Source organism: Prenolepis imparis, unplaced genomic scaffold (genome assembly GCF_030444845.1).
Source record: "Prenolepis imparis isolate NDT839.2.m4 unplaced genomic scaffold, iyPreImpa1.0 SCAF_7, whole genome shotgun sequence".
In the NCBI taxonomy this organism is placed as follows: domain Eukaryota; kingdom Metazoa; phylum Arthropoda; class Insecta; order Hymenoptera; family Formicidae; genus Prenolepis; species Prenolepis imparis.
In genome coordinates this window covers 13137383-13153677 of record NW_028141165.1, presented here as the reverse complement: position 1 = coordinate 13153677, position 16295 = coordinate 13137383, and the positions used below count along the sequence as shown (strand labels likewise).

Here is a 16295-nt window from a genome sequence, read left to right as displayed (position 1 = left end):
TAGAAATCGATACTTTTTTACCGCTGATCCCATGCGACGCATCCTTAATATATGTATAGCAAATGAAAAAGTTTGTACGCTGTTGTCTGCTTGGTACCAAATGATTCTGTAATAAATGTACTACTAAAATGTATAATCGATGAATTTTTGGCTCGTCTTAAAATATTAGAAATTGATACTTTTTTACCGCTGACCCTATGCGACGCAAAATTATTTTATGTTTATCGTATTAAAAAATTTGTACGCTGGTGTCTGCATGGTACCAAAAGATTCTGTAATCAATGTACTATTAAAATGTATAATCGATGAATTTTTGGCTCGTCTTAAAATATTGGAAATCGATACTTTTTACCGCTGACCCTATGCGACGCAACATTATTTTAAGTATATCAAGTTAAAAAATTTGTACGCTGGTGTCTGTTTGGTACCAAATGATTCTGAAATCAATGTACTATTAAAATGTATAATCGATGAATTTTTGGCTCGTCTTTAAATATTAGAAATCGATACTTTTTTACCGCTGATCCCATGCGACGCATCCTTAATATATGTATAGCAAATGAAAAAGTTTGTACGCTGTTGTCTGCTTGGTACCAAATGATTCTGTAATAAATGTACTACTAAAATGTATAATCGATGAATTTTTGGCTCGTCTTAAAATATTAGAAATTGATACTTTTTTACCGCTGACCCTATGCGACGCAAAATTATTTTATGTTTATCGTATTAAAAAATTTGTACGCTGTTGTCTGCATGGTACCAAAAGATTCTGTAATCAATGTACTATTAAAATGTATAATCGATGAATTTTTGGCTCGTCTTAAAATATTGGAAATCGATACTTTTTTGACGCGGACCCTGTGCGACGCATCCTTATTTTATGTTTACCGTATTAAAAAATTTGTACGCTGGTGTCTGTTTGGTACCAAATGATTCTGTAATCAATGTACTATTAAAATGTATAATCGATGAATTTTTGGCTCGTCTTTAAATATTAGAAATCGATACTTTTTTACCGCTGATCCCATGCGACGCATCCTTAATATATGTATAGCAAATGAAAAAGTTTGTACGCTGTTGTCTGCTTGGTACCAAATGATTCTGTAATAAATGTACTATTAAAATGTATAATCGATGAATTTTTGGCTCGTCTTTAAATATTAGAAAACGATAATTTTTTATCGCTGACCCCATGCGACGCAACCTTAATTTATGTATATCAAGTTAAAAAATTTGTACGCTGGTGTCTGTTTGGTACCAAATGATTCTGTAATCAATGTACTATTAAAATGTATAATCGATGAATTTTTGGCTCGTCTTTAAATATTAGAAAACGATACTTTTTTACCGCTGACCCCATGCGACGCAACCTTAATTTATGTATATCAAGTTAAAAAATTTGTACGCTGGTGTCTGTTTGGTACCAAATGATTCTGTAATCAATGTACTATTAAAATGAATAATCGATGAATTTTTGGCTCGTCTTTAAATATTAGAAATCGATACTTTTTTACCGCTGATCCCATGCGACGCATCCTTAATATATGTATAGCAAATGAAAAAGTTTGTACGCTGTTGTCTGCTTGGTACCAAATGATTCTGTAATAAATGTACTACTAAAATGTATAATCGATGAATTTTTGGCTCGTCTTAAAATATTAGAAATTGATACTTTTTTACCGCTGACCCTATGCGACGCAAAATTATTTTATGTTTATCGTATTAAAAAATTTGTACGCTGTTGTCTGCATGGTACCAAAAGATTCTGTAATCAATGTACTATTAAAATGTATAATCGATGAATTTTTGGCTCGTCTTAAAATATTGGAAATCGATACTTTTTTGACGCGGACCCTGTGCGACGCATCCTTATTTTATGTTTACCGTATTAAAAAATTTGTACGCTGGTGTCTGTTTGGTACCAAATGATTCTGTAATCAATGTACTATTTAAATGTATAATCGATGAATTTTTGGCTCGCCTTAAAATATTGGAAATCGATACTTTTTACCGCTGACCCTGTGCGACGCAACCTTAATTTATGTATATCAAGTTAAAAAATTTGTACGCTGGTGTCTGTTTGGTACCAAATGATTCTGTAATCAATGTACTATTAAAATGTATAATCGATGAATTTTTGGCTCGTCTTTAAATATTAGAAATCGATACTTTTTTACCGCTGATCCCATGCGACGCATCCTTAATATATGTATAGCAAATGAAAAAGTTTGTACGCTGTTGTCTACTTGGTACCAAATGATTCTGTAATAAATGTACTACTAAAATATATAATCGATGAATTTTTGGCTCGTCTTAAAATATTAGAAATTGATACTTTTTTACCGCTGACCCTATGCGACGCAAAATTATTTTATGTTTATCGTATTAAAAAATTTGTACGCTGTTGTCTGCATGGTACCAAAAGATTCTGTAATCAATGTACTATTAAAATGTATAATCGATGAATTTTTGGCTCGCCTTAAAATATTGGAAATCGATACTTTTTACCGCTGACCCTGTGCGACGCAACCTTAATTTATGTATATCAAGTTAAAAAATTTGTACGCTGGTGTCTGTTTGGTACCAAATGATTCTGTAATCAATGTACTATTAAAATGTATAATCGATGAATTTTTGGCTCGTCTTTAAATATTAGAAAACGATACTTTTTTACCGCTGACCACATGCGACGCAACCTTAATTTATGTATATCAAGTAAAAAATTTGTACGCTGGTGTCTGTTTGGTACCAAATGATTCTGTAATCAATGTACTATTAAAATGTATAATCGATGAATTTTTGGCTCGTCTTTAAATATTAGAAATCGATACTTTTTTACCGCTGATCCCATGCGACGCATCCTTAATATATGTATAGCAAATGAAAAAGTTTGTACGCTGTTGTCTGCTTGGTACCAAATGATTCTGTAATAAATGTACTACTAAAATGTATAATCGATGAATTTTTGTCTCGTCTTAAAATATTAGAAATTGATACTTTTTTACCGCTGACCCTATGCGACGCAAAATTATTTTATGTTTATCGTATTAAAAAATTTGTACGCTGGTGTCTGCATGGTACCAAAAGATTCTGTAATCAATGTACTATTAAAATGTATAATCGATGAATTTTTGGCTCGTCTTAAAATATTAGAAATTGATACTTTTTTACCGCTGACCCTATGCGACGCAATATTATTTTATGTTTATCGTATTAAAAAATTTGTACGCTGGTGTCTGTTTGGTACCAAATGATTCTGTAATCAATGTACTATTAAAATGTATAATCGATGAATTTTTGGCTCGTCTTTAAATATTAGAAATCGATACTTTTTTACCGCTGATCCCATGCGACGCATCCTTAATATATGTATAGCAAATGAAAAAGTTTGTACGCTGTTGTCTGCTTGGTACCAAATGATTCTGTAATAAATGTACTACTAAAATGTATAATCGATGAATTTTTGGCTCGTCTTAAAATATTAGAAATTGATACTTTTTTACCGCTGACCCTATGCGACGCAAAATTATTTTATGTTTATCGTATTAAAAAATTTGTACGCTGGTGTCTGTTTGGTACCAAATGATTCTGTAATCAATGTACTATTAAAATGTATAATCGATGAATTTTTGGCTCGTCTTTAAATATTAGAAATCGATACTTTTTTGACGCGGACCCTGTGCGACGCATACTTATTTTATGTATAGCAAATGAAAAAGTTTGTACGCAGTTGTCTGCTTGGTACCAAATGATTCTGTAATAAATGTACTATTAAAATGTATAATCGATGAATTTTTGGCTCGTCTTAAAATATTAAAAATCGATACTTTTTGACGCGGACCCTGTGCGACGCATCCTTATTTTCTTTTTATCGTATTAAAAAATTTGTACGCTGTTGTCTGCATGGTACCAAAAGATTCTGTAATCAATGTACTATTAAAATGTATAATCGATGAATTTTTGGCTCGTCTTAAAATATTGGAAATCGATACTTTTTTGACGCGGACCCTGTGCGACGCATCCTTATTTTATGTTTACCGTATTAAAAAATTTGTACGCTGGTGTCTGTTTGGTACCAAATGATTCTGTAATCAATGTACTATTTAAATGTATAATCGATGAATTTTTGGCTCGCCTTAAAATATTGGAAATCGATACTTTTTACCGCTGACCCTGTGCGACGCAAACTTAATTTATGTATATCAAGTTAAAAAATTTGTACGCTGGTGTCTGTTTGGTACCAAATGATTCTGTAATCAATGTACTATTAAAATGTATAATCGATGAATTTTTGGCTCGTCTTTAAATATTAGAAATCGATACTTTTTTGACGCGGACCCTGTGCGACGCATCCTTATTTTATGTTTACCGTATTAAAAAATTTGTACGCTGGTGTCTGTTTGGTACCAAATGATTCTGTAATCAATGTACTATTTAAATGTATAATCGATGAATTTTTGGCTCGTCTTAAAATATTAGAAATTGATACTCTTTTACCGCTGACCCTATGCGACGCAAAATTATTTTATGTTTATCGTATTAAAAAATTTGTACGCTGGTGTCTGCATGGTACCAAAAGATTCTGTAATCAATGTACTATTAAAATGTATAATCGATGAATTTTTGGCTCGTCTTAAAATATTGGAAATCGATACTTTTTTGACGCGGACCCTGTGCGACGCATCCTTATTTTATGTTTACCGTATTAAAAAATTTGTACGCTGATGTCTGTTTGGTACCAAATGATTCTGTAATCAATGTACTATTTAAATGTATAATCGATGAATTTTTGGCTCGCCTTAAAATATTGGAAATCGATACTTTTTACCGCTGACCCTGTGCGACGCAACCTTAATTTATGTATATCAAGTTAACAAATTTGTACGCTGGTGTCTGTTTGGTACCAAATGATTCTGTAATCAATGTACTATTAAAATGTATAATCGATGAATTTTTGGCTCGTCTTTAAATATTAGAAAACGATACTTTTTTACCGCTGACCCCATGCGACGCAACCTTAATTTATGTATATCAAGTTAAAAAATTTGTACGCTGGTGTCTGTTTGGTACCAAATGATTCTGTAATCAATGTACTATTAAAATGTATAATCGATGAATTTTTGGCTCGTCTTTAAATATTAGAAATCGATACTTTTTTACCGCTGATCCCATGCGACGCATCCTTAATATATGTATAGCAAATGGAAAAGTTTGTACGCTGTTGTCTGCTTGGTACCAAATGATTCTGTAATAAATGTACTACTAAAATGTATAATCGATGAATTTTTGGCTCGTCTTAAAATATTGGAAATCGATACTTTTTACCGCTGATCCCGTGCGACGCATACTTATTTTATGTTTATCGTATTAAAAAATTTGTACGCTGGTGTCTGTTTGGTACCAAATGATTCTGTAATCAAAGTACTATTAAAATGTATAATCGATGAATTTTTGGCTCGTCTTTAAATATTAGAAATCGATACTTTTTTGACGCGAACCCTGTGCGACGCATACTTATTTTATGTATAGCAAATGAAAAAGTTTGTACGCTGTTGTCTGCTTGGTACCAAATGATTCTGTAATAAATGTACTACTAAAATGTATAATCGATGAATTTTTGGCTCGTCTTTAAATATTAGAAATCGATACTTTTTTACCGCTGATCCCATGCGACGCATCCTTAATATATGTATAGCAAATGAAAAAGTTTGTACGCTGTTGTCTGCTTGGTACCAAATGATTCTGTAATAAATGTACTACTAAAATGTATAATCGATGAATTTTTGGCTCGTCTTAAAATATTAGAAATTGATACTTTTTTACCGCTGACCCTATGCGACGCAAAAGTATTTTATGTTTATCGTATTAAAAAATTTGTACGCTGGTGTCTGTTTGGTACCAAATGATTCTGTAATCAATGTACTATTAAGATGTATAATCGATGAATTTTTGGCTCGTCTTTAAATATTAGAAATCGATACTTTTTTGACGCGGACCCTGTGCGACGCATACTTATTTTATGTATAGCAAATGAAAAAGTTTGTACGCTGTTGTCTGCTTGGTACCAAATGATTCTGTAATAAATGTACTATTAAAATGTATAATCGATGAATTTTTGGCTCGTCTCAAAATATTAAAAATCGATACTTTTTTGACGCGAACCCTGTGCGACGCATCCTTATTTTCTTTTTATCGTATTAAAAAATTTGTACGCTGTTGTCTGCTTGGTACCAAAAGATTCTGTAATCAATGTACTATTAAAATGTATAATCGATGAATTTTTGGCTCGTCTTTAAATATTAGAAAACGATACTTTTTTACCGCTGACCACATGCGACGCAACTTTAATTTATGTATATCAAGTTAAAAAATTTGTACGCTGGTGTCTGTTTGGTACCAAATGATTCTGTAATCAATGTACTATTAAAATGTATAATCGATGAATTTTTGGCTCGTCTTTAAATATTAGAAATCGATACTTTTTTACCGCTGATCCCATGCGACGCATCCTTAATATATGTATAGCAAATGAAAAAGTTTGTACGCTGTTGTCTGCTTGGTACCAAATGATTCTGTAATAAATGTACTACTAAAATGTATAATCGATGAATTTTTGGCTCGTCTTAAAATATTGGAAATCGATACTTTTTACCGCTGATCCCGTGCGACGCATACTTATTTTATGTTTATCGTATTAAAAAATTTGTACGCTGGTGTCTGTTTGGTACCAAATGATTCTGTATTCAAAGTACTATTAAAATGTATAATCGATGAATTTTTGGCTCGTCTTTAAATATTAGAAAACGATACTTTTTTATCGCTGACCCCATGCGACGCAACCTTAATTTATGTATATCAAGTTAAAAAATTTGTACGCTGGTGTCTGTTTGGTACCAAATGATTCTGTAATAAATGTACTATTAAAATGTATAATCGATGAATTTTTGGCTCGTCTTTAAATATTAGAAAACGATACTTTTTTATCGCTGACCCCATGCGACGCAACCTTAATTTATGTATATCAAGTTAAAAAATTTGTACGCTGGTGTCTGTTTGGTACCAAATGATTCTGTAATCAATGTACTATTAAAATGTATAATCGATGAATTTTTGGCTCGTCTTTAAATATTAGAAATCGATACTTTTTTACCGCTGATCCCATGCGACGCATCCTTAATATATGTATAGCAAATGAAAAAGTTTGTACGCTGTTGTCTGCTTGGTACCAAATGATTCTGTAATAAATGTACTATTAAAATGTATAATCGATGAATTTTTGGCTCGTCTTTAAATATTAGAAAACGATAATTTTTTATCGCTGACCCCATGCGACGCAACCTTAATTTATGTATATCAAGTTAAAAAATTTGTACGCTGGTGTCTGTTTGGTACCAAATGATTCTGTAATAAATGTACTACTAAAATGTATAATCGATGAATTTTTGGCTCGTCTTTAAATATTAGAAATCGATACTTTTTTGACGCGGACACTGTGCGACGCATACTTATTTTATGTATAGCAAATGAAAAAGTTTGTACGCTGGTGTCTGTTTGGTACCAAATGATTCTGTAATCAAAGTACTATTAAAATGTATAATCGATGAATTTTTGGCTCGTCTTTAAATATTAGAAATCGATACTTTTTTGACGCGGACCCTGTGCGACGCATACTTATTTTATGTATAGCAAATGAAAAAGTTTGTACGCTGTTGTCTGCTTGGTACCAAATGATTCTGTAATCAATGTACTATTAAAATGTATAATCGATGAATTTTTGGCTCGTCTTTAAATATTGGAAATCGATACTTTTTACCGCTGACCCTGTGCGACGCATATTTATTTTATGTTTATCGTATTAAAAAATTTGTACGCTGGTGTCTGTTTGGTACCAAATGATTCTGTAATCAATGTACTATTAAAATGTATAATCGATGAATTTTTGGCTCGTCTTTAAATATTAGAAATCGATACTTTTTTGACGCGGACCCTGTGCGACGCATACTTATTTTATGTATAGCAAATGAAAAAGTTTGTACGCTGTTGTCTGCTTGGTACCAAATGATTCTGTAATAAATGTACTATTAAAATGTATAATCGATGAATTTTTGGCTCGTCTTAAAATATTAAAAGTCGATACTTTTTTGACGCGGACCCTGTGCGACGCATCCTTATTTTCTTTTTATCGTATTAAAAAATTTGTACGCTGTTGTCTGCTTGGTACCAAAAGATTCTGTAATCAATGTACTATTAAAATGTATAATCGATGAATTTTTGGCTCGTCTTAAAATATTGGAAATCGATACTTTTTACCGCTGACCCTATGCGACGCAACATTATTTTAAGTATATCAAGTTAAAAAATTTGTACGCTGGTGTCTGTTTGGTACCAAATGATTCTGTAATCAATGTACTATTAAAATGTATAATCGATGAATTTTTGGCTCGTCTTAAAATATTGGAAATCGATACTTTTTACCGCTGACACTATGCGACGCAACCTTATTTTAAGTATATCAAGTTAAAAAATTTGTACGCTGGTGTCTGTTTGGTACCAAAAGATTCTGTAATCAATGTACTATTAAAATGTATAATCGATGAAATTTTGGCTCGTCTTTAAATATTAGAAATCGATACTTTTTTACCGCTGATCCCATGCGACGCAATCTTATTTTATGTATATCAAGTTAAAAAATGTGTACGCTGGTGTCTGTTTGGTACCAAATGATTCTGTAATCAATGTACTATTAAAATGTATAATCGATGAATTTTTGGCTCGTCTTTAAATATTAGAAAACGATACTTTTTTACCGCTGACCCCATGCGAAAGTAGCTAATTTCTATGTAAAAATATTAATAAATACTTTCGTCTATAAAATCATATCTCGACGTTATGATTCACAAAAGATTCTTATAGATAATTCTATTTTGTTCGCACTTCTGTGCGAATGCATAAATATTCATTACTTAAATCTTTAACAGAAAACCAAAAAAATAGAATTTTTTACAAGAATCTTTCGATCAAAATATCTGCATTTCTATTAGATTCGTTCGTCTGTACATACACACACATCCATCGCGCTGCACGTTTCGCGCGAAACTGACCGCAAGACTCTGTGCAGCGGTATCGCCAAACACAGCCTATACGTCTACCACGCTGCGCGCCTCGCGCGAGACTGACGATCAGTCTCGCAATCACAATGTCTCGAGAATCAGTCTCGCGCGAGATGCGCAGCGTGGAGGATGTGTAGGGTGTCGGGTGCGCTTGGCGATACCGCTGCTCAGAGTCTTGCGGTCAGTCTCGCGCGAGACTGCAGTGTGTTGGATGTGTGTGTACAGACGCATGAATCTGATAGAAGCATAGATATTTTGTTCGAAAGATTCTTGTATATAATTCTATTTTTTTGGTTTTCTGTTAAAGATTTAAGTAATGAATATTTATGCATTGCATAATTAATTCACATATTTTTATGCATGCATTGCAATCAATACATAAAGAAGTATATATTAATTAATTATGCAATGCATAAAAATTCAGTATTTAAATCTAAAACAAGTGCGAACAAAAAAAATAGAATTTTCTGTAAGACTGTTTTGATAATCGAGATAATCACAACGTCGAGACTAATTACGATTTTATGGACGAGAAGATTTATTAATATTTTTTTATAGAAATTAGCTACTTTAAACTCGGTTATTATTTTTGACAGTTATCAGCTGATTTCTGTCAAAAAGTATTAATCGAGGATAAAGTATTATCAACATTACTACTTTAATTTTTATAACGTATTATTACTCTGAAATTTAATTAGCAAATGAATGCTTTAGTAATATTTTTTCACAGAAATCAGCTGATTTAAGCGCCAATTTGTTAATTAAGTTTTTAAATAATATATTTTAAAAATTAAAATAATAATTTGTTTAAAATAATATGTTATGGTATTTTAAACTCGATTAATATTTTTTGACAGTTATCAGTTGTTTCTGTCAAAAAAATATTATTATTTTAATAATTATTTTTTAAAATATGAAATCAAAGAATGGCGCGCGCGTAGCGCGCGCTTGTGTTGTTCTAGTATATATAAAAAAATGATATTTTTATATAAAGTGTGTTTAAACTTGATTCATATTTTTTGATAAAACTCAGCTGATTAAAACGTTAATTTGCTAATTAAATTTTACATTTTATAACATATTTTAAAGTTTAATTAGCAAAGTAACGCTTTATTAATGTTTTTTGACAGAAATCAGCTGATTAAAGCGTTGATAATATGTTATCGTTCTTTAAACTCTATTAATATTTTTTTGACAGTTATCAGTTGATTTCTGTCAAAAAAATTATTCGATTTTAAAGTATTATATAACATATTATTTACAACATTATTATTTTAATTCTTATACCATATTTTAATTAAAAATTTAATTAGCAAATTAACACTTTAATAAGCTGATTTTTCAAAAAATGTTATTCGAGTTTAAATAAACTTTATATTATCTTTTTAAAAATATTTTGTTTAATATAAAATGGAAGAATAGCGCGCGTTTGTGTTGTTCTAGTCTCTTTCTAAAAAAAAAAACATGTGAAGTCAATATTCTCGCAAGTATTGTTGTCTCTTTTTTGCAATGTTGATTAGTTGCCTCGATTTGTTTTGTACGTTATATTCATAGCATCGAAAGGCTTATAATATATTATATTATTTACAACAATATTATAATTAAAATAATATTTTCTATTCGTGATTAATATTTCTTGACAGAAATCAGCTGATAACTGTCAAAAATATTAATCAAGTTTAAAGTATTATAACATATTATTTAAAACATATTATTTTATTTTATTTTATTTTGGACTAACTGTCAAACTGCTAACTTTCGCGATGACAGCCTTTCGATGCTATAAATATAAAACACAATGCGAATCGACAGAGCCAATCAGCATTGCGAAAAAGAGGCGACAATAGACTTTCGAGAATCAACTTAACTTTTCTAGAAAGGGATATATTGAAAATACTATAGCTAATCTTAAGATATCAAAAATATCGCAAAAAGTTATGGCGTGTCTAATTAAACTTTAATAAAGAAAAGATTATTTCGAATTTCATCATGATATTTACCAAAGAAAATGTTATCAAACACCTATAATACTTTACAACAATACTGTATAAAGTATACTGTTTATTTATATCCTTACCTATCAGCAATGCAAGTATTTTGCATTCGTACTTGTGATACGTCGCCATCGCGATGTCCCTGCATTTTCTCCCGCAGAAAGCGACACAGCTGCAATTCGGGCATCCGATCGGCGCTTTCAGTCTAAAAATTTCCCGGATATTCGTAGATCGATCGAAAGGAAAATGGGGTTAGCCGTGCGAGTGAATTATGCAAATCGACGAATAAAAGCCGAGTGTAAGAAAACTTTTTCCGCGCGTGAAAGCGACGAGATTCAATCTAGATAAGTTTAAAATCTATCGATCAACAATTTTATGATAATATACACAAACGCGGATCTGACAAACAAGTCGCTTTGTGTAAAAAGTGAATCTAAAGTACGTGTTTTAATTAAAAAAAAAAAAAAATTAATTAATTTTAAAAAAACCAAAATATTTAAGAGAATATTTAAAATCTCAGGAAAATCCAAAGGTTTTTTTCCATGTCTTTTCTATAATAAATATTTTTAAACATTTATGTTTGGAGATTTTTCGCAGCTTGGTTAACATGCGGTTTATACGTAATAACGTGGGGCGGTTTCCGTCCGCGTTGCTCGGGTTAATGAAATCTATTTTCTCTTTCTCGCTAGCGAGTTTATCCGTAAAAAGCCGTGGATGATGTGACGGGCAGGGCTTAGCACGGGCCGGGGAACTGTAGACAAAGCGGAAACTACATACGGAGGATTACAGCGGGCGTCGCAGCGCCGTTCTCCGGCTCGTGCCCATTAAATTCGGGAGACCGGAGGCGGCAATTTTCTCCTCACCTCGCGTAACAATGCTGACAATGGGTGCCGTAGAACTCGGGTAGGAGACAGCCCGCCAGCGGTGGCTCGACTATCAGAGTATCGCCCGGCTGTATCCCCGTTGCTGCGACGGCGTGTTTACCCTCTAACGCGGTCTCACGGATCTCCAGGGCGCTGGACGACCAGCTCCGGGGCTCGGAATTAACAGCGCTATTTAACGGTGCGCCATCGTCTGCGAAAGGGCGATGCATACCTACAGTGTGTTTTCTTAGGGTGAGTTTCCCACGCCTGGACGAGTTTAATAGAATGTCAGGTATCTCTTTCAGACGATCATATGGCGCGGAGATTTCTCGACGGTTGTTTGAACTCTATTACAATATACATATACTTTGGGTATATGGAGCGTATGCTATTTTAGAGACAGACTTTAATAAACATGAAGCCGTTTGGGAAATTATACGAGGTGATCATAGGAGAAAAGAGCGAAGAGATAATATATCGTATGATATTCAACTTTGTCGCTGTGGTATCCCGCGAATAATATTGAAAATGTGCGAAAGAGAGAGAGAGAGAAGCTTGATTCTTTTCTTATTTTTTTTGCTGCGGTTGTCGGTACGAGGAGAATAACTGTTCTCCGAGTTTGCGCGCTGTTTCTCCTACTTCCGAGCGCTTCGAATACTATCTCGCAATTCCGGCACATCTTGTATACACGCTATACATTGTTCCCTTTGTACGTCATATACGTATACGCGTTATTTTGAGAGTACTCGAGAGATAGGCGTGAACGCGTACGGCAAAGCCACTCTTTGTCCGGCGTTTCTACGTCGATTTCCCGGCAGATTGTAGCGGCGCGAAAAGTTGTGCCGCGCTTCGTCATTCATGAATGAATGGCGGGAGAGAGGGAAGGTCGCGTACTACGGCCTACTACGCGACGTAGTACGATGCGCCGCTGCCTGACGCGGCAGTTTATCACGGCGAGACACGTGTGCGATAAGGAAGAAGAATGAGAGAGACAGAGAAAGGAAGAGAGAGAATAAAGTGGTGGGAAGAGTATCGCGCGACTGCGCGGCGGCCTTGCCACGGCCTTAGTCCCGCGATCGAAATCGCGACCTCTTTCTTCCTCTTTCTCTCTCTGTTATCGCCGATATCATTCCGCAAAAAAATCGCAACGAAATCGAAGCCAATCGTATCGAAAGGCTAAGATTCTCGCGCTTCCACGATGAGCGCGAGAAACCGCTTCGCTCGACTCGCGAAATATCGTTGATTGAATGAGATTAAATGGAAAAGAAACACTATAAAGTATTTCTTCTTTTATATATTTTTCAGTGCGATAATTTCTGTAGTTTTTGTCTTTGTTTCCAATTGGATTTTTAATTTTGCTTTAATAAGAAAATTCTTAATATGTGGAGATTGTTTGCTTTATATTGATAGGCCTTGCGAGGATATCGAGGGAATAGATTCAATCATGTGATAAATCGAGATTCCTTCGTTGTTCGACATATCTCAGTATCTTAATGAAGCAGCAGCGTCTTCGCCTTATCGTTAATTTAAAATTTTACTATATATATATGCGGCGCAGAATTTTGCTGCAATTTAAGAATTCCACAAGAAATTCCAAGTTTAATGAGAATGTGTAAACAAACTGCAATTCCATCTGAAATCATTTCCGGTTATCTCGCTCGCTCGCATGTGTAGCATCATGTTGCCCACTATGGGGTGCTCTAATGAATGGAAGAAATTACTGCGGTCTGAAGGGGATGTGTGCACACACGAACCGACTAATCACGGTCCATTTTGGCGCGATATCGTACAAAGTTCCAGTATTTCGCCGGTATATTATTATTTCTACTTTTATCGCATTATCGAATATAAATGTAAATGAAATTGTAAACTTTCTGAAAACTTTCATGTTCAGTTGATAAATAAAAATTAATTAATATTTTTAAAACGTGTTTTATAGCATTTGTAAAATTATATTGACATGCTAGTAATAGATTTGCGTAATATATTGTAATTATAATTTATTTTGTTTGACGTTGATTTTAAGAAAAATATATAAGCAATCTTATTCGCATTATATAAAAATAACGATTCGTTTTACTGTACTCACGAGTACGTAACTAAAAAAAATTATGCTTACTCTCATTTTTTATTTATCATTTGTCACGTCCGTAAACATTCCGGCTTGTCATTGTCGCGGAATAATCACCGGGAAGCAGAAGTCGCATTCGTGCAAATTTCATTCTCGCGACTTCGAATTTTCCACGTTTGTATAGTTAACGTAACGTGACGTCCGTCGCCGGTAAAAAAAAAAAAAAAAAAAAAAAAATATGTAGAGGAAATAATGCTCGTGGACGTGCACGGAGAAAATGCGCGCGTTAAAATTGCAGGATCCATTTACTAATTTACGATCCGGCGAGCCGATTACCGCAAACAACACGAGGTATATGCGGGATGAATGGTGAAAATATTCAAAATTTCTATATAGCGATAACATGAATTTATATTGACTTGTATGTACTTCTAATAAGTCTCTGACGCGAAACTTTAGACTGACATCTGAGAACCTTAATGATTATTCCTCTTTCATTATTCTCAAGTTAATAGATTGCTAAATTAATAATTTCAGTTCATTTATTCAATACGCTCCACGAGATTGCTATTCAATTAATACCTCAAAAATATATCTTATATTTAAAACAGTTTAATAAATAATTTCATCTTGGAAACATACTGTCTATTCTTCTTTTCGATTTTACATTCGCTTATTATATGCTTTTAGAAAATTTGAGATTAAAAATCATTTTGCTTTTCCGTATGCTATTATAGTTTTGAAAAAATTATGTCGATTAGATCAAAGTTACCTTAAATGATGAAAGTATCGTGGGCTGAGAATTAATTGAAGATAATAGCAGCGCTGTGATAAACTAATATATGGTGATCGAGTTATAAATAACGAATATTTATTAGTTTTATTAATATACTGATCTTGTCTATTGATGGAAAGTAAATTATCAATACCGAGTCATTTATGTGTGTTCAGAAAAAAAAAGTATACGCTATTTCCGACTCAATTCAATAATTATAAGCTCCATTATGTTCGCAATCGGTCTTGAGAAGTCGAATCTATTCGAGGGAGCAGCGCTGATACTTTGAACGCTCTTCTAATTTGATTGTGCCGTCTCGTGAGTGGTTGCAGACTGAGAGCGGGGTGCTGAAGTAAATGAAGTTTAGCTTTACGAACGGCCGCACCTGCAGCGGCAATCCTCGAGAATCGCGCGTTTCCGGCTTAAGCTGCGAGCCCTCGAGGGGCGCTTTGCGGTGCTAGAATTCCACGTTCGAAAACAAAGAAGCGCTTGTCTCTATTCGAAACGGGCGAAACGGTCCGGGTTGCCTCAGTTAGGGGGATGCTCTTAACGATCAATTAGACGAGAGTATAACCTCGGTTCGCATTCAGTCTTTAGACAAGCACGAAATAAAGCCTCGTGTTATCGGAACGATTTATGTGCGTCTCACGATATATAGCTTATCTTTTTTATAATTATTGAAAATACAAGATTGTGTTCTAGATTTTACTAGGAAACAGATGTTATAAGAAGACAGATTCGCTTAAATCCAAATCCAAGTTTGAGAGAATCTTGACTCGCAAGATTTAATTAGAGATATTAAATTTTAAGTATCAAAAGAGATTCTTTCTGATTATGAGCGTTTGGAAGAAAATTAAGTCATTAATAATTATATATAGCACGCATGTGACTAAGAAACACGTAACAAGGGAGGAATTTATTAATTAATATAAAGCTAATTACCGAAGTTTGATGCACGCAAAGTTACCACTCCGGGGGACGAAACTTTTCTCTGGCCGAAAAGATTTTCAATTTATTCTCACCGCTTAGCATTAACGGCACGGCGAAATCGGAAAGATTTTCTAAAAAAAAGTTTAGAAAGACGAATGAATCCAATCTCTGATGAGCATTAAAAGAACGGTATGGGAGTAATGTATCGCCGCGACGGGACCAGACGGCCGGAAGAGGCTGCGTCACGACGCGTCTTTTAATTTAATTCTTAGTTCACGGAGCAAACAAAGTTTCGCCACTGTCGGAGAGAAATTCCAAGCATCTCATCTCCGCGAGTCAAGCCGCTATTCGTTCATCTAAGAGAGAGGGAGGGAGAGAGAGGGAGAAAATAGCATCGCGTTGAAAAGCGCGGCTTGGCAGTTCACCGCCATTGCTGTAAAATAAAGCTGAAAAAATAGTTGCTTCTTTTTTACCTTTATTAGCGCTTTTAAAGCCCCTCGCGGTGACGCGTATAAACGGCATTTATACGAATAAAATATGCAACGGAAAGCG

At 33.8% G+C, this 16295-nt stretch overlaps 1 protein-coding gene across 9 annotated transcripts in view; it reads right to left on the bottom strand.

Moving 5' to 3' along the window:
- LOC145939074 (protein-lysine N-methyltransferase SMYD4) overlaps window positions 1-16295 on the bottom strand; it is a 153350-nt gene that overhangs the window by 43787 nt on the left and 93268 nt on the right. For 7 of the 9 annotated variants that reach the window (XM_083043135.1, XM_083043142.1, XM_083043138.1 and 4 more), the window contains 2 exons: window positions 11968-12199; window positions 11188-11309 (listed from right to left, as the gene is read on the bottom strand). The exons of 1 other annotated variant lie outside the window; for it this stretch is intronic. In XM_083043135.1, coding sequence (XP_082899261.1) covers window positions 11188-11309; window positions 11968-12199 — 354 coding nt within the window. The remainder of the gene's footprint in view (window positions 1-11187; window positions 11310-11967; window positions 12200-16295) is intronic. One more of the 9 variants, XM_083043136.1, reaches the window with a different exon arrangement.